Source organism: Tursiops truncatus, chromosome 7 (genome assembly GCF_011762595.2).
Source record: "Tursiops truncatus isolate mTurTru1 chromosome 7, mTurTru1.mat.Y, whole genome shotgun sequence".
NCBI lineage: Eukaryota > Metazoa > Chordata > Mammalia > Artiodactyla > Delphinidae > Tursiops > Tursiops truncatus.
This window is the reverse complement of record NC_047040.1, coordinates 101,123,676-101,143,077: the sequence shown is the minus strand read 5'-3', so window position 1 is coordinate 101,143,077 and position 19,402 is coordinate 101,123,676. Positions and strand designations below refer to the sequence as shown.

Genomic DNA, 19,402 nt, shown 5'->3' with positions numbered 1-19,402 from the left:
GCACCCCTGGGAGGGAGCTGTGAAGGAGGAAAGGTTTCCACACACTAGGAAGCCCCTTCGCGGGCGGAGACTGCGGGTGGCGGAGGGGGAAGCTTCAGAGCCGTGGAGGAGAGCACAACAACAGGGGTGCGGAGGGCAAAGAGGAGAGATTCCACACAGAGGATCAGTGCCGACCAGAACTCACCAGCCCCAGAGGCTTGTCTGCTCACCCACTGGGGCGGGCGGGGCTGGGAGCTGAGGCTTGGGCTTCGGAGGTCAGATCCCAGGGAGAGGACTGGGGTTGGCGGTGTGAACACAAACTGAAGGGGGCTAGTGCGCCACAGCTAGCTGGGAAGGAGTCCAGGGAAAAGCCTGGACCTGCCTAAGAGGTAAGAGGCCATTGTTTCAGGGTGCACGAGGAAAGGGGATTCAGAGCACCGCCTAAACGAGCTCCAGAGACGGGCGTGAGACGAGGCTATCAGCGCGGACCCCAGAGACGGGTATGAGACGCTAAGGCTGCTGCTGCTGCCACCGAGAAGCCTGTGTGCCAGCACAGGTCACTGTCCACACCTCCCATCCCAGGAGCCTGTGCAGCCCATCACTGCCAGGGCCCTGTGATACAGGGACAACTTCCACAGGAGAACACACAGTGCACCTCAGGCTGGTGCAACGTCATGCCGGCCTCTGCCGCCACAGACTCGCACCACATTCCATGCCCCTCCCTTCCCCCCCCACCACCCCGGCCTGAGTAAGCCAGAGCCCCCTAATCAGCTGCTCCTTTAACCCCGTCCTTTCTGAGCGAAGAACAGACGCCTTCAGGCGACCTACATGCAGAGAGGCAGGGCCAAATCCAAAGCTGAACCCCAGGATCTGTGCAGACAAAGAAGAGAAAGGGAAATCTCTCTCAGCAGCCTCAGGAGGAGCGGATTAAAGCTCCACAATCAACTTGATGTACCTGGATATGTGGAATACCTGAATAGACAACGAATCATCCCAAAATTGAGGCAGTGGACTTTGGGAACAACTGTAGACTTGGGGTTTGCTTTCCACATTTAATTTATTCCTAGCTTTATGTTTACCTTAGTTTAGTATTTAGAGTTTATTTTCATGGGTAGATTTGTTTTTTAGTTTGGTTTCTCCTTTCTTTCTTTTTTTATTACTTTTTAAATTTTTTTATTTGTAATCATTATTTTCTATTTCTTATTTTAATAACTTGTTTATTTTCTTTTCTTTCTTTCTTTCTTTTTTTCCCCCTTATCTTCTGAGCTGTGTGGCTGACAGGGTCTGGTGCTCCAGCCGGGTGTCAGGCCTGTACCTCTGAGGTGGGAGAACCAACTTCAGGACATTGGTCCACGAGAGACCTCCCGACTCCATGTAATATCAAATGGCAAAAGCTCTCCCAGAGATCTCCATCTCAATGCTAAAACCCAGATCCACTCAACGACCAGAAAGCTATAGTGCTGGACACCCTATGCCAAGCAACTAGCAAGACAGGAACAAAACACCACCCATTAGCACAGAGGCAGCCTAAAATCATAAGTCCACAGACACCCCAAAACACACCACTGGATGCAGTCCTGCCCACAAGAAAGACAAGATCCAGCCTCATCCACCAGAACACAGGAACTAGTCCCCTCCATCAGGAAGCTTACACAACCCACTGAACAAACCTTAGCCACTGGGGGCTGTCACCAAAAACAATGGGAACTATGAACCTGCATCCTGCAAAAAGGAATCCCCAAACACAGTAGGTTAATCAAAATGAGAAGACAGAGAAACACACAGCAGATGAAGGAGCAAGGTAAAAACCCACCAGACCAAACAAATGAAAAGGAAATAGGCAGTCTACCTGAAAAAGAATACAGAATAATGATAGTAAAGATGATCCAAAATCTTGGAAATAGAATACGAGAAACGTTTAACAAGGCCCTGAAGAACTAAAGAGCAACTAAATAAACAATGTTGAACAACACAATAAATGAAATTAAAAATTCTCTAGAGGGAATCAATAGCAGAATAACTGAGGTTGAAGAACGGATAAGTGACCTGGAAAATAAAGAAGTGGAAATAACTACTGCAGAGGAGAATAAAGAAAAAAGAATGAAAAGAATTGAGGACAGTGTTAGAGACCAGTGGGACAACATTAAATGCAACAACATTCAAATTATAAGGGACCCAGAAGAAGAAGAGAAAAATAAAGGGACTGAGAAAATATTTGAAGAGATTATAGTAGAAAACTTCCCTAATATGCGAAAGGAAATAGTCAATCAAGTCCAGGAAGCACAGAGTCCCATACAGGATAAATCCAAGGGGAAACACACCAAGACACATATTAATCAAACTATCAAAAATTAAATGCAAAGAAAAAATATTGAAAGCAGCAAGGGAAAAACAACAAATAACATACAAGGGAATCCCCATAAAGTTAACAGCTGATCTTTCAGCAGAAACTCTGCAAGCCAGAAGGGAGTGGCAGGACATATTTAAAGTGATCAAAGGAAAAAATCTACAACCAAGATTGCTCTACCCAGCAAGGATTTCATTCAGATTTGACAGAGAAATTAAAACTTTTACAGACAAGCAAAAGCTAAGAGAATTCAGCAACACCAAACCAGCTTTACAACAAATGCTAAAGGAACTTCTCTAGGCAGGAAACACAAGAGAAGGAAAAGACCTACAATAACAAACCCAAAACAATTAAGAAAATGGTAATAGGAGCATACATATCGATAATTACCTTAAATGTAAATGGATTAAATGCTCCAACCAAAAGACATAGACTGGCTGAATGGATACAAAAACAAGACCCATACATATGCTCTCTACAAGAGACCCACTTCAGACCTAGGGACACATACAGACTGAAAGTCAGCAGATGGAAAAGGATATTCATTGCAAATGGAAATCAGAAGAAAGCTGCAGTAGCAATTCTCATATCAGACAAAATATGTTTTACAATAAAGAGTATTACAAGAGACAAAGAAGGACACTACATAATGATCAAGGGATTGATCCAAGAAGATGATATAACACTGGTAATTATTTATGCACCCAATATAGGAGCACCCCAATACATAAGGCAAATGCCAACAGCCATAAAATGTGCTAACACATATATATGGAATTTAAGGGAAAAAAATGTCATGAAGAACCTAGGGGTAAGACAGGAATAAAGACACAGACCTACTAGAGAATGGACTTGAGGATATGGGGAGGGGGAAGGGTAGCTGTGACAAAGTGAGAGAGAGGCATGGACATATATACACTACCAAACGTAAGGTAGATAGCTAGTGGGAAGCAGCCTCATAGCACAGGGAGATCTGCTCGGTGCTTTGTGACCGCCTGGAGAGGTGGGATAGGGAGGGTGGGAGGGAGGGAGATGCAAGAGGGAAGAGATATGGGAACATATGTATATGTATAACTGATTCACTTTGTTATAAAGCAGAAACTAACACACCATTGTAAAGCAATTATACTCCAATAAAGATGTAAAAAAAAATAATAATAATAAAAAAAGGGGAAATTGACAGCAACAAAATCATAGTAGGGGACTTTAACAGCCCACTTTCACCAAGGGACAGATCATCCAAAATGAAAATAAATAAGGAAACACAAGCTTCAAATTACACATTAAACAAGATGGACTTAGTTGATATTTATAGGACATTCCATCCCCAAACAACAGAATACACTTTCTTCTCAAGTGCTCATGGAACATTCTCCAGGATAGTTCTATCTTGGGTCACAAATCAAACCTTGGTAAATTTAAGAATATTGAAATCATATCAAATACCTTTTCTGACCACAACACTATGAGACTAGATATCAATTACAGGAAGAAATCTGTAAAAAATAAAACACATAGAGGCTAAACAATACACTATTTAATAACCAGGAGATCACTGAAGAAATCAAAGAGGAAATTAAAAAATACCTAGAAACAAATGACAATGAAAACATGACGACCCAAAACCTATGGGAAACAGCATAAGAGGGAAGTTTATAGCAATACAATCCTAACTCAAGAAACAAGAAACACCTCAAATAAACAACCTAACCTTACACTTAAAGCGATTAGAGAAAGAAGAACAAAAACACCCCCAAAGTTAGCAGAAGGAAAGAAATCATAAAGATCAGATAAGAAATAAATGAAAAAGAAATGAAGGAAACAATGGCAAAGATCAATAAAACTAAAAGCTGGTTCTTTGAGAAGGTAAACAAGATTAATAAACCATTAGCCAGACTCATCAAGAAAAAAAGGGAGAAGACTCAAATCAATAGAATTAGAAATGAAAAAGGAGAAGTAACAATTCACACTGCAGAAATACAAAGGAGCATGAGAGATTACTACAAGCAACTATATGCCAATAAAATGGACAAACTGGAAGAAGCGGACAAATTCTTAGAAAAGCACAACCTTCTGAGACTGAACCAGGAAGAAATAGAAAATATAAACAGACCAATCACAAGCACTGAAATTGAGACTGTGTTTAAAAACCTTCCAACAAACAAAAGCTCAGGACAGATGGCTTCACAGGCGGATTCTATCAAACATTTAGAGAAGAGCTAACACCTGTCCTTCTCAAACTCTTCCAAAGTAAAGCAGAGGGAGGAACACTCCCAAACTCATTCTATGAGGCCACAATCACCCTGATACCAAAACCAGACAAAGATGTCACAAAGAAAGAAAACTACAGGCCAATAACACTGATGAACATAGATGCAAAAATTCTCAACAAAATACTAGCAACAGAATCCAACAGCACATTTAAAGGATCATACACCATGATCAAGTGTTTATCCCAGGAATGCAAGGAGTCTTCAATATACACAAATCAGCCAATGTGATAAACCATATTTACAAATTGAAGGAGAAAAAAACATATGATCCTCTCAATAGATGCAGAAAAAGCTTGTGACAAAATTCAACACCCATTTATGACAAAAAATCCTCCAGAAAGTAGGCATAAAGGAAACTTAACAGAGTAAAGGCCATATTTGACAAACATACAGTGAACATTGTTTCCAATGGTGAAAAGCTGAAACCATTTTCTCTAAGATCAGGAACAAGACAAGGTTGTCCACTCTAACCACTATTATTCAATATAGTTTTGAAAGTTTTAGCCACAGCAATCAGAGAAGAAAAAGAAATAATAGGAATCCAAATCAGAAAAGAAGAAGTAAAGCTGCCACTGTTTGCAGGTGACATGATACTATACATAGAGAATCTTAAAGGTGCTACCAGAAAACTACTAGAGCTAATCAAAAAATTTAGTAAAGTAGCAGGATAAAAAATTAATGCACAGAAATCTTTTGCATTCGTATACACTAATGATGAAAAATCTGAAACAGAAATTAAGGAAACACTCCCAATTTAACATTGCAACAAAAAGAATAAAGTACCTAGGAATAAATGTACCTAAGGAGACAAAAGACTTATATGCAGAAAACTATATGACAGTGATGAAAGAAATTAAAGATGATACAAACAGATGGAGAGATATACCATGTTCTTGGATTGGAAGAATTAACATTGTGAAAATGACTCTACTACCCAAATCAATCTACAGGTTCTGTGCAATCCCTATCAAACTACCAATGGCATTTTTCACAGAACTAGAACAAAATATTTCACTATTTGTATGGAACACAAAAGACCCCAAATAGCCAAAGCAAACTTGAGAAAGAAAAACGGAGCTGGAGGTATCATCAGGCTCCCAGACTTCAGACTATAATATAAAGCTACAGTAAACAAGACAGTATGGTACTGTCACAAAAACAGAAATATAGATCGATGGAACAGGATAGAAAGCCCAGGGATAAACCGACACACATATGGTCACCTTATTTTTTGATAAAGGAGGCAAGAATAAACAATGGAGAAGAGACAGCCTCTTCAAGAAGTGTTGCTGGGAAAACTGGACAGCTACATGTAAAGGAATGAAATTAGAACACTCCCTAACACCATACACAAAAATAAACTTCAAATGCATCAAATACCTAAATGTAAGGCCAGAAACTATCAAACTCTTAGAGGAAAACATAGGCAGAACACTCAATGACATAAATCGCAGCAAGATCCTTTTTGACCCACCTCCTAGAGAAATGGAAATAAAAACAAAAGTAAACAAATGGGATCTAATGAAACTTGAAAGCTCTTTCACAGCAAAGTAAAACATAAATATGATGAAAAGACAACCCTCAGAATGGGACAAAATATTTGCAAATGAAGCAACTGACAAAGGATTAATCTCTAAAATGTACAAGCAGCTCATGCAGCTCCATATCGAAAAAACAAACAACCCGATCCAAAAATGGGCAGAAGACCTAAACAGACATTTCTCCAAAGAAGATATACAGATTGCCAACAAACACTTGAAAGAACCCTCAACATCACTAAGCATTAGAAAAATGAAAATCAAAACTACAATGAGGTATCACCTCAGACCAGCCAGAATGGCCATCATCAAAAAATCTACAAACAATACATACTGGAGAGGGTGTGGAGAAAAGGGAACCCTCTTGCACTGCTGGTGGAAATGTAAATTGACATAGTCACTATGGAGAACAGTATGGAGTTTCCTTAAAAACTAAAAATAGAACTACCATACAACCCAGCAATCCCACTACTGGGCATATACTCTGAGAGAACCATAATTCAAAAAGAGTCATGTACCACAATGTTCATTGCAGTTCTATTTACAATAGCCAGGACATGGAAGCAACCTAAGTGTCCATCGACAGAAGAATGGATAAAGAAGATGTGCCACACATATACAATGGAATACTATTCACCCATAAAAAGAAACGAAATTGAGTTATTTGTAGTGAGGTGGATGGACGTAGAGTCTGTCATACAGAGTGAAGTAAGTCAGAAAGAGAAAGACAAATACCGTATGCTAACACATATACATGGAATCTAAAAAAAAAAGGTTCTGAAGAACCTAGGGGTGGGACAGAAATAAAGACACAGATGTAGAGAATGGACGTGAGGACATGGGGAATGGGTAGGGTAAGCTGAGATGAAGTGAGAGAGTGGCATGGACTTATAAATACTACCAAATGTAAAATAGATAGGTAGTGGGAAGCAGCTGCATAGCACAGGGAGGTCAGCTCTGTGCTTTGTGACCACCTAGAGGGGTGGGATAGGGAGGGAGGGAGGGAGACACAAGAGGGAGGAGATATGGGGATATATGTATATGTATAGCTGATTCACTTTGTTATAAAGCAGAAACTAACACAAATGTAAAGCAATTATTCTCCAATAAAGATGTTTTAAAAAATAGAATAAAATAAAATTCAGCATTCCTTTTTTAAAAAAATATATATGGGATAATCTACAGAAATCACTTCCAACTTCTTAAATGATGCTTGTATTTTTTTTTTCATATGCAAGTCTAATGGAAATTTTTAAAATGTCCGTTTCCTTGTTATTCTCCTATGGACATGCCAACAATATTTTAAATTTTTTCAGTATTCCAACTTTAATTAAAATCAAAGACACTGGAGTGACTTAGAAGTTCCAATTTAAGCCACAGATGAAAATGTATCTGGTAAGACATGCTTTATATCCTATTTCTTCATTATGAGACTATTTTAACCCAATTCTTTGATTTAAAAATACCTCTAATAAGTCATGATGCAAATAATCTTTCCCCATACCTCTTCTTTCAAGATATCCAATTTATTTCATCACAAAATAATAAATCTCAGGCTCAGAACCCATTTCTTAGCCAAGAATGGTGTCACTGAAATTGTTCATTGCTCCGACTGAAATTTAAAGTTGTTTAGGAAGGGTAAGGGCATGACTTTCCCATATACATTTTAGTTCTACATCTAATATTTCATAGAAATAAATCAGGTTCCACATATTCCTGTGCTGACATCACAGGCAATAAAGATCTGCATCTTTCAGCCTGGGAAGAAGGAGGGCTTGGGATCTCCCCCAGCTTAGCGTCTACTTGCGTGATGTTGGCAGGTTATGTGTGATCTTTGTAAGTAAGCCTTTGTTTCTTCATATTATATTATAGATAATAATATTTGCATCGTAGTTTTAATGGAGTAATTAAATGAGGTGGTATATGTAAAGCATATAATAGATCCTCAATATTATTATGTACCAGCTCTTACTTAAGGTAACAAATAATTGTCCTTCAAATAGAAACATTCATAATTCATGAGTGTCCCTTTTCTACCAGTTGTCAGCATTGTCATAAATCTTGCAGAGTTATAAAATTAAATCTACATTTTTCATGAATTGAAATGTTAATGCCCTGTTAAAGCTACTGAAATGTCTCATTCTGCCACTAATTGGCTCTGTGACCAGGGACAAGAACTTAACCAATGTGAGTTTTGCCTTTGCGTTTGTAAAATGACAAGATTGCACTGCCTGAGATGAATTTTAGAGTCTCTTCCAGCTCTGCCATTCTTTTCTGTGAATCTTATAACTCAGTTAAGTTGCTGTGTGATATATATGAATCGTCATGAGACAATCACATCTCGATTATAACTGAATTCATATTCCTCTCAAAAAAAAAAATGCTGCCATCTAAAACTAGTCTCCCAAACAAATATCAGGATAAAAGGAAAGAGACAGAGGGAGAGATGACAGTTACAATAATTCATATGCTCAGATTTTGTAATTTTGGAAATCTCTAAAAGTATTTCTCAAAATTTGAAGATGAATTTTGTGACACAGGTGTAGCGAAAGAAAAGCATGTAGCAGGACATGGTGGACGCTTATCCATTAGATTTACAATCTACTGTTCCACATGCAAAGCTCTAAACCCAAGATGCCTTAGTTACTGGAAATCCTAATGACTGCTGTACTTCTTTTTTTCTGAAACTGCAAAACAGACTTGTCTAATTAACCATTCCTTTGGTATTTATTTTGAAACCAACTGTGCATTTCTTGGTCCCTTCACATACAAGCGATGCCAACTCCTACATAATTCCATAGAATTCTTGCACAGTTCTTACTTGCTCTGCCCAATTTTTTTTTCTTAATCTCCTCTCTATTACCTCATAAATGGTGAACATTTCAGAAATTACGATCCCATTAGAAGGAGATCTCTACACATTGCTCTATAAGACATTGGAGGAAAAATTCAAAAGATGCTGCTGCACAAAAGTGGGAAAAAGTTCCGTAAATTAAATTTCAAATGGACAGAAGAAAGTTAAGTGCTGTGTATGAAGAGCCCAGATTCTCTTTGACAGATGGCACACAGTGCTTGCTGCTCGGGGCTTACTCCACTGCCAATACAGAAACAATAAACCTGCTTACTGATTTTAAAGAGATCTGTAATTAAGTTTGACATTCGAACAGATAAAGGTCTACCAAGGCAGCACAGCCAGGATTTAAGGGGTCTTAAAATGGGATCCTATTTAATTGATGTAAATGTCATTCCCAGGATGGCAAAACTTCAGGAACTCCAACTTGTATGTGTGTAGGTGTTCATGGCTGTGAGTACACGCACGTGTGCACAATGAGTTCTAAAGTTTTAAGTGGTGTGTACCCATCTGAAATTTTCTTGAGCTTAGAAAAGCAAAGGTTGCAACCCCTTACATTCAGTTGCCCTGGGCAAGCAAGAAAAATATCTGTCAAGACCCAGGTCTCACTGTTAAGGCTGGAGTTGAGAAATGCCCTCCAAATGCCTTCAAGTCAACATTAGCTATGACAGAAGCAAGACTATTATTTAACGGTAGCAGCAAATGTCAAAAACAAACTGTGCCTGGCGTTTTGACAAGACACTTTTGAAAGAGAACCACTTCTTCAGCACGTGTGTAACCATGGGGGAGAACGTGACAATTAACACCCTGAGGTCTGGTAATAGGATTTCCAGGGTGCTTGGTGGTTCCTTTCTGATACACATGAAAGGCGTAGGCAAGTGGCGGACATGGGCAAAAATAACCCAAAGAGATGAAGCCTGGAGAAAAGGGCTGATAGGTTAGAAATCAGGTGCCGTGTGGCTAATTAAAATGTAACTCCTTCTATGGGAAAGTGCACTCTCACAGTGGTGACACTATAAAGTATGAGGACAGAGCCATCATCCCTAGGTAAAAATAAGATGCTGACAAAACCTATTTCCCATACCCTTCCTTCCCTCTGGTGTCCTCATGCCATCCTGCAGCATCTCACCTGAGCTTCCCTCCCTGGATGACATCCCAGCCTAACCTGGCCAAACCCCCAGCTGAACAATTACTCAGTATAACAACGACCAGCCAGTGTTCTGTCCTGCTTCCTTAGGAACCTGCTCGCTGTTGACTAACCTGGTGAGGAAAGCTGTGGACGGTGGTCTTCGGCGGAGTAGATTCTGCTCCCTTCCATTTTGATAAAAAAAATTAGGGAAGTTATCCTGATGCAGAGGGGATGCCAACGTGCTGGAACAGTACAGTACCCATACTTTGAAATGAATAGACAGGAGGGAAAGAAGAATTAATATTTCACTGGATGCCTGTTTACATATTACTGCAGTTAATGGTAATGGCCCTCCAAGAAAGGTGGGAGTGTATCTCCATTTTGTAGATGAAAAACTGAAGTTTCAAGAGCTTGGGGGACTTGCCCAGGGTCCCATCCTTGGGTGACACAAATCAAGTCTGAGTTTGTTCAATTCCCAAGGCTCTTTCCTGACTCCGCTCAACCTCAGGATTGCGCCTTGATCAGCCACAGGATGTTCTTTTTCAGTAAAAGTCTGATGACGATGGGAATGCTCTGGGCTGTGCTAGACGGGGTAGCCTCAACACGCAGGGCTCCCACAAGTAACCCCGCGGGCAGCTGGGGGCCCTGTCTAAGCAGAGCACATCCTGCTGGTAGGCTCTTTCGGAACCACTTAAACCCCCAGAGTGAAGTGAAGCCATGTTTTAAGTCTGTCCTCCCACCACTTCCTCAACCTGCAATCTTCACCACCTCCAGACCGGACTTTGGAGTCTTCAGAGAACATCCGCCTGTCTGTCCATGTGGTGTTCCTGTCCATCCTATGCCCAAGAGAACTGTCCTCCCCTCCTCGAGCTGGCCTGACCCGTCAGTACCTGTGCCCCTGCCTTCCAGATGCCTTTCCCGGGCCACCGTGTTAACATCCTCTTCCTACTCTAATGGAACTTACCGTCTATACAGCGCGCGTCCATGGATCCCACCAGGCCAGTACTTACGTATTGTGGGCACATCAAAAGTTAGACCGGCCAGCACAATAATTCACACAGACTTCTCTCAGACTTAACTTTTTAATAGGTCAGAAGTCAAAACCTGTTAAAAATTTTATCTCCTTTCTATGCTGTCAGATTTCCACATGGGACTTGTCTGTGGAGGCTGAGGTAGGATGTCTGCTATCAAGAGAGCCTTCAGGTTCAAGTCCAGGCATTCCCTGGGGGCTAAAGTCGTCAGACTCTCTAAGTATGCTTATGTTAATTTCCTAGAGAAGCCGGATCCCAGAGTGAAGCAACACGTGAAACACACGTCTATGAAGTCAAGGTCGCATTCGTGTCAGAGATGCCTCGGTGCCAAGTCACTTAGTGATGGTCTTGGAAATCTGCTGGAAATGTACATGCAAAATAGTTTGCAGGGACTTTCAGGGACAGTACCATGTGGTGGTGAGAATCCTTGACTGTTGGAGCAAAGTTAGACCGGAGTTTGAAATGCTGCTCCGCCATTCAGAAAAACGTGGATGTTGGCAGCTGTAAAACGATCCTTATCTGTGTGGTAGGGACATTTGCAGGAAGCACTAAGGAAACACTTGATTCACGCCCTCCCCCTCACCTCCTCCCTTTCAGATGATAGGAAAAGACAAAAGTGGACTCCTTCCTTCTTCCCCACCCTTCCAGGACTTGGATACAAAGTTTGTATTTTATGTATTTTAAAGGCTATAATTTTACCACCAGAAGAATTTTCATTTCCTTATAACTCTGTTCACTATGAATCACTTGCGAAGAAAAATACTCTAGTGGGAAGAGAGTGCTACAAGATGCTTTAAACCAACTGAGGTGGACATTACCAATGATCACCTGTATTTGGTTCTCCTGTCAGGGGAGGGATTGCACATCCCAGCCCCCTTGCAGGTAGTTGGGGTCACAGGACCAGAACTAATCCTAACAAAGATTTAAGAATCACTAATTCACTTTTTGTGGGGAAAAAATAAAGTTGAATCGGACTCAACTTTATTATGAATTTTACATATATTCTAGAAGACTTGCTTCAACATATCCTGACCCGCCTTCTCTCTTGGACAGGCATGATATCAACCCACACTAGGTCTGAGGCATAGAAAATTCCACAAAGATTTGTCTTTACAAACATCTTTAAACTTCATCTTCAGTTTGTCAGTGTTCAGGCTTCCCAAGTCCAGTGTGTGGAGACCAAGCACAGCAGCCTGCCTCCAGCTGATCCTAAGATGATGGGGCAGCAGTCTGTCCTCCTGTAATGTCCTGCTGCAAAATTTCAAGCTTTTGTGAAGGCAGAAGGAACTGTTTCAAAACAGAACTGTCACCGTCATAACTTGGTTGAGCAGACATTCCCAGAAGATCTAGGAGTGCCATGTGATGACTATAAAGGAAATAGAAATGACTTTCATTCAATGGCAGAAATTCCCAGGGAATGCATTTTAGAAACTTTTCTTCTGAAACAATCAGATTCAGCAGTTGGGTTCTTTCTTTCGTCTCCTCAATTGCTCATCACAGTGAATTGGTCCACGATCACATTCCGTACAAGTTACTCAAAACATGTTTCTAAGAGAGACAAAATCTCACGAACTGAACAAACCCGTGGAAACACAGTAGTACTGAGTGAATTTATTAGTTTCAGAACAGTAATAAAAAAAAAGATTATTTTAAATGGAAATACGTTTCCTAAGTGCTCATTACTTTTAAAGCCCACCTTTGGGGAAGCCACAGAACTATGAGCAGTTACAAATCCTGCCATGACCAAGCAGAATATAACACAGTTGTGCCAGCACAGAATTCTGATTTAGAATCAAAACGGTCCCTTGCTCATGAAAATCCTTACAGACACCTCAGCCAGAGCAACGGTGCAAGGGAAAAATTGCCCACATATGGCAATCAGTGTTGACACGAGGCTCATCAATAGCCCAGTCTTTCACAGGCACATCATTATCTATCTGATCTGCCAAACCTGATCCTTAACAACATTTTCTTCAGAACAGTTGACACACCCTGGAAAAGTCTGTCTTGTAAATCACAGAGAAGGATGACAGGTTTCACAGATTTCATCAGTGATAAAAAGAAGGGAGGCATAAAGGAACAGATACAAGGATATTTACACTTCCTGGCACAATGATCTCAATGAACTAAATGTATTTCGAAGGCAAAAAAAAAAATCTCCATATCCCAATTTTTATTGAGACCAAGCAGGAAACCACTGACTTAACCTATTTATCTCAGCTCCCAACTAAATTGAATTTTTGAAATGTGAAGACAAATGATCAGGCAAATGGCGAGATTTTACAGTATAAAAAATTGTGGGGAAGATTGAATCAGGGAGGCAGACTAGTCAAGCTGTAGCTCTTCCCTCCTATCCCACATCCATAGAAACAACAAAAGATTTTTAAAAGGTAAAGGAATCTACAAGTATACTGCCGGATAAGGAGAAGTCTCCTCCATGTCTTTACCACTACAAGGAAGCCCTGAAAGCAAGAAAACAATTGAGAGCAGATAGGTGGAAAGAAACCACAGTTCACTCAAGGAAAGGATTTGCTAAAAATGAAACTAGGGACATTCAAAGCTCATAGGTGGCTAATGCTTGGAGCCAGAAATACCAAGGGCAACAGACCTCATGCGTTAGAGCAGGCTCCTGCAGAAGCAGCCATCTAGCCAACCCCTCCATACTTCTACTCGCTGCTTTGGACCGGGCAGAGACGGACAGCACGGTATCTGCCCCCAGATGCAAGCGGTGTGAGCACTAAGTTCAGAGAGGCCTGGGAGTGTGCCCAAGGCAGACCAAGGAGTGCTCACATCCAGAGACAGGCTGGCGCAGGCTCATCCTGCCCTTCCCTGCCATGGATCTTTAGAAGAGTTTAGAACTTTAGAAGATTAATTAATATCCTCAGGAAATACAAGAATGACCACACACTGCCACACATACACACACACAAAAAGAGGGATCCTGGAAATTGAATTGTCAATTGTCATTGTCATCACTGAAATTAAAAGTTCAACGGATGGGATGAATGCTGAATGGGTACAGCTGAAGAGCAACTCGTTTAGCTGGAAGATCCAGTTAAGTAATTCTTCTAGAATGTAGCACAACAGAGGAAAGCTAAGGGATATATAGAAAACAGGAACAAAAGGTCAAAGATCTCCCAAGTAGAGGAATTTCAGAAGAACAGAGAAGGTGAACAAAGGAATAATAACAGCAAACACAGAAAAAAAAAATTGCCCAGGATTAAAGAGATGATGTCTGATTGAACAGGACTAGTAGAAGACACACTCCTAAACATCGTGTGAATTTTTAAAGCACCTAGGATGATGAAACAACTCAAAATAATTACATAAAAGGGGGGAAGGGACTCTAATTAGAATTCCAGTACAATCAAGGCATCTGGATAAGTGTTTCACTCTAATGGTCATGAGCCCACAGAGGAGACCTTCCTTTCCACCCAGTCTCTGCGACCATTCTAGTACCGTCCATACTGGTACTAACAGCTGGTCACCCAGGCCTCAGATCTCCAGCCACTTCTGTAAACCATGGAAACACAGGTGTTCAGATCATACCCTGGACCTCGAGACCTGGAAGTGAGCCATTAAATCCCTCTCTGACTACAAACCCCAAGCCGATCACCCTTCCCATCAAACAGGGTTTTGGCCTCCTTAGAGTGCTGTCCTTTCACCTCACACCGTTCTCCCATGCAGTCAGGTTAGCACTGCTGATTCAACTTCCTTCCCCGATTTGCCTGGATCCCACGATAAATCTCTTGGCCTTGCATTAGGAGCCTCCTTTAATTTTCCACAAAGGCTTGTGCCATGTCTACCAGCGAACTCCCCACTAGACTCAATCTGCTCCATCACAAACGGCCTAGGCCCTGGGCTACGGAGCCCATTTAAACATGGCACCGCCACGTTAACTGACTCCACTGCAAATATCTGGTCTCCAGCCTCACCTGGGTCCTGGATGGTCTCAAAACTCTCTGAAGATTCTTTATTCACCTCTAGTCAGTTCCTGGGTCCATTCTTCAAAGATACGGCCCCAATCTCCACTATTCTTTCAAAGTTCTCTAGCTGTCCCCAACTCCCCTTACTAGTAATAAATGACAGTACATGATCAGGCTTTTCTCAAATATATGTTGTATGCAATGATATACTTTAAATGTTAAGATAAAATAGGTTAGAGAAAAAAATGTTTCAACATAAAACAATCAGATATCATCACCTGTACTTCTAAAGTCAATTATTCCCTCCAACTGTACTTCATTCTACCAGTTACCCTCTGCCTGAAACCCCCTATTTTGGCTTCCACATCACTCTCTTGTTTTTCCTCCTACTTCTGACTATACCCCCTTTATCTCCTTCACCAGCTTCTCTGCCAACAGGCCAGTGTGCCTCAGATCTCTTCCTTTTCACTATACCATGCTCCCTAGGTGACCTCATCCACTCCCACAGCTGTATTTATTAGTGTCATATGCTGATGACTCCCTCATTACACCCAATAACCCAGGCTCAAATATCCCACTGCTTATACTCATCTTTACCAGAGGCCTCCTACATCCCTCAGCCTCAACATATCAAATCAAACTTCCATTCACCTACTTCTCTGCATTCCTTTTGCGGTTTACAGAAATACCATCCACTTAGTTTGCCAAGGGAGAAAAATTAAGTCACCTTTCACATTTCCTCTTCCTCGACCTTTATACCCACCCAAGTCACCAAGTTCAGATGATTTAATCCAAAATGTATCTCAGTGTGTCCCTCACTCTTCATTTCCAAGTCATTACATCTCTCTCACCTGGACCCTCCACCTTATATTACATGTATCTACACCTGTGAGAGTCAACCTGGGCTGCACATTAGAATCACCTGGGGAACTTACGAAACTCCTAATGCTCAGAGCACACCTCAGGTCAATTATATTAGAGTCTCTGGGAGTGGGATCTAGGCATCAGCATATTTTTACAAGACTCCACAGGACTCCAATATGCAGCCAGATTTTAAAATTTTCCAGACATGAGCCCACAGACTGAAAGTGCATACTGAATACTAAGCAAGAAAAATAAAAACAAATTTTAAAACCAAACAAGTAAAAGTGAAACTAACCTCGAAGATGAAGGGAAAATCATGAAAAAGCTCCTGGAGAGAAAAAAAACAGATTATCTACAAAGGAAAGAAAATTCCACTAATAGCAGACTTCTTGTCTGCAACATTAGATGACAGAAGACAACAAGATAAAAAAATCTTCAAAGTGGTGGGATTAGGGGGAAACTGTGAACCTAGAATTCTATGGCCTGCTAAATTTTTCTTCAAGAATGAAACAGACTTTTTCAGACACACAAAGCGAAGACTCTACCATTCACAGACCATCACTGGAAGAATTACCTTACAAAGAGTATACGTCATTATGCAGGTAAGTGAGCCGAAAGATTAGAGAAGTATTTAATGATATTGACCAAGTCTGGATTCCACCTAGAAAACAGAGTGTGAAGTAGAGGCACCACTGAGAGGTTCCAAAGACCTTAATGAAGGTAAAACAGTTCAGTGCAAACAAATGAAGATTATAACAAAAGTATTACCAGGGTTCTTGCTAGCTAATTTTAATTATTTGCCTGTGCTTTCATAGAATTTAAGTTTCAGTTTTCAACTATTCAATTTTTAAAACTTTAAATAATAAAAGCCAGGAAGCACTGCCAATATAGCAGTATTAAAAGATGTTTACCACTTTCACTGCAAAAAAAAAGATGTAATATATTTATACACTTATCAAAATATCAAAGCAATTTTATTTTTGTCAGAAATATCTTTTCTTGTTTTCTAGGTGATATACAAATAATTTAAGAACTCAAAGTGAAAATCATTCAATTCCTGTAACACTAAACTTAGTTTCCTTCATTATTTCTGAATTCATTCAACCACCCATGTTAAGTTTAGTAAATTAATCCTCAGTAATATAATTCTAAGATTAACCACAAGGATGGAAAAAAGACTCTTAACCAAGATGATAATTATATATTTAATACATCTTGCTTTAAACAGCAAATTTCAAAGTAAACACATCATAGACCTTATAACTTATTAAAGAATTATAGTGCTTACAAAGTTGATTCTAAAAATATACCTTATTTGTTCTAAATGAATAACATTATCTGGAAGATAGAATAATAAATTACAGTAGTATGTTTACCACCACTATAGTTAAGATTGTGTACATATATTCAATAGGAAATCCTCTTAGGATTTTCACACTTTCAGCCTTAAAACATAAGAGCAGATTAAAGTTTGGCATACAAGATCTCAGTCTGACAGAAACGGTTTTAAAATCAAAACTGGAAAAATATCTAGTTGACATATTAAGAGAGCATGAGCACATGCACACACACACACACACACACACACACACACACACACACACACTCTCTCTCCCTCACTCAGTCCTACACACACACACATACACACCCCTCCAGAGTAAGCAGATTTCACCCTTGTGTATCAGACAATTGCCATCAATTTCAAAAATAAAAACTGGGGGAAAAGGTTAACTAAGACTATGTCTAAATCATACTCAAAAGGCTCCAGTTGTTGGAAAAATATGCACAAAAGTGTTACCAGGATCCTTATCATGCACAATATGCCATCCCAAAACATTCTAAAACAACACATTCTTGAACTGTTCATTAATGGGCGCATGGATACATAAGAAATTATGTGCCCCTCCACTCCTCGGATGCAATCCACTGACAGTCAATCATATGAAGCAGCCCAGCTCAAAGGGTTCTCTTTACAGAACCCAACGGATTACAGAACCCAAGACAACTAGCAACGTCATTTTGACCTGTTCAGGAATTCTTATGTGTTCCATGCGCAAAAGCAGTGTAATACTGTACTGCAAATGACAGTTAATATCACTTAACACTTTGTGGCACTCCAGAAGGTCATTTTGTATTTGTAAAACATATTTACTCTAGTTAAATTTTTCAATGGTCCTTACTTTTAATTGTATGTATTCTTCCAGATTTAGACTCAAAACAATTTGATGCTGATAAACTCTCCTGCTGATCACTTTCACCTCCAGCAAAATCTGTTGAAACAAAAATTACTCTTTGGACTCTCTCCAGTAATGCAGGTATGAAAATGTTCCCTGGAAGTTCTTTTTCATCATATATTAAAACACCCAAAGCTCTCTGAGACAACATTAAAATAGAAACTAACCACACGTTAGGGCACCCATAACTCGTACTGCTATATATTAGAAAAATAAAAAGGCACAACAGTAAGCAAAAGAGAATATACCACTTTCCATTTGCTTTTTTTTTTTTTTGGCTTTCCTCATATTTTATTTCAGTAAGTCTATAAATTGTTCAAAGCATTCTTATACTCTGCATGACGATAACTGAATATTTTGGCACATCAACATTGTGATACAATATATGGTATGTCTAAAAAATTAAAAATTTCATCTATTAATCAACATGTTTTTTAATGTAGTGCATATATATTTTACAGTTATTTAAGTCAAATACATAAAGGTTTGTACTTGATTTACAGATGAAGCAATCACAGATTGCAGTAACATATGTATGTGTGTATATGTGTGTATATGTATACACACACCAATTAAGGGAAAAACTGCATCCTGGCAATTTTATAGTCCGAAGTATTGTTGGTATAGCTATCATTTACATGCCCTTTTCGTCTTGTTTTTCTGTACAAAAGATATGTTTTTGCCTTCTTCATTCTTGATGAGATTTTTCTGCGATAACTTTACATTCATACTGTAAAAATTAAAAGGTTAAAAGGTTAACAGATTAATGTTTACTTTGAATAGCAATTTCCATATAAACTAAAAAGGTCTAAACTTAATAGTTTATTAACATATGCCCACTTTATTCCTCAAAGAATCTGAGAGTTATACAACTATTAGGATTAAATGACAATTATGAAAGGAAAAAAGAAATTCGCATTCTAGAACTGAAAGGGGCATAGCCAAAAGCAGGGAAAAAATGATATTTCTACATTACAAGCAAATGATAACAGTATATGATTTAGATCAATCCTAGAATATGAAAGGAAGCAAAATAAATTTCTTTGTGTGCTCACTAAGGCATATTAGCAAAGGAAAGGTCATGAACTTAAGGACAGGACTAATATTGTGAATTCAGATAATATTTTTTCAAATAACTTTAAAATTGAAAGGAAAAAATCTACTATATTAGCAAAAGCTTCTGGTCAAAACGATATTTTGAAAGGACAGCTATTAAAATGTCTACCCATA

General features: G+C 39.6%; 1 protein-coding gene across 11 annotated transcripts in view; it reads right to left on the bottom strand.

Moving 5' to 3' along the window:
* Positions 1-19,402, bottom strand: part of INSIG2 (insulin induced gene 2) — a 68,106-nt gene that overhangs the window by 23,928 nt on the left and 24,776 nt on the right. For 7 of the 11 annotated variants that reach the window (XM_073807786.1, XM_073807785.1, XM_073807788.1 and 4 more), the window contains 3 exons: positions 18,119-18,208; positions 16,234-16,266; positions 12,091-12,514 (listed from right to left, as the gene is read on the bottom strand). In XM_073807786.1, coding sequence (XP_073663887.1) covers positions 12,461-12,514; positions 16,234-16,266; positions 18,119-18,208 — 177 coding nt within the window. In that variant the 3' untranslated portion in view covers positions 12,091-12,460. Of the gene's footprint in view, positions 1-12,090; positions 12,515-16,233; positions 16,267-17,129; positions 18,903-19,402 lie in introns of those variants that run through there. The other 4 variants (XM_073807789.1, XR_012333158.1, XM_073807790.1 and 1 more) reach the window with 4 other exon arrangements.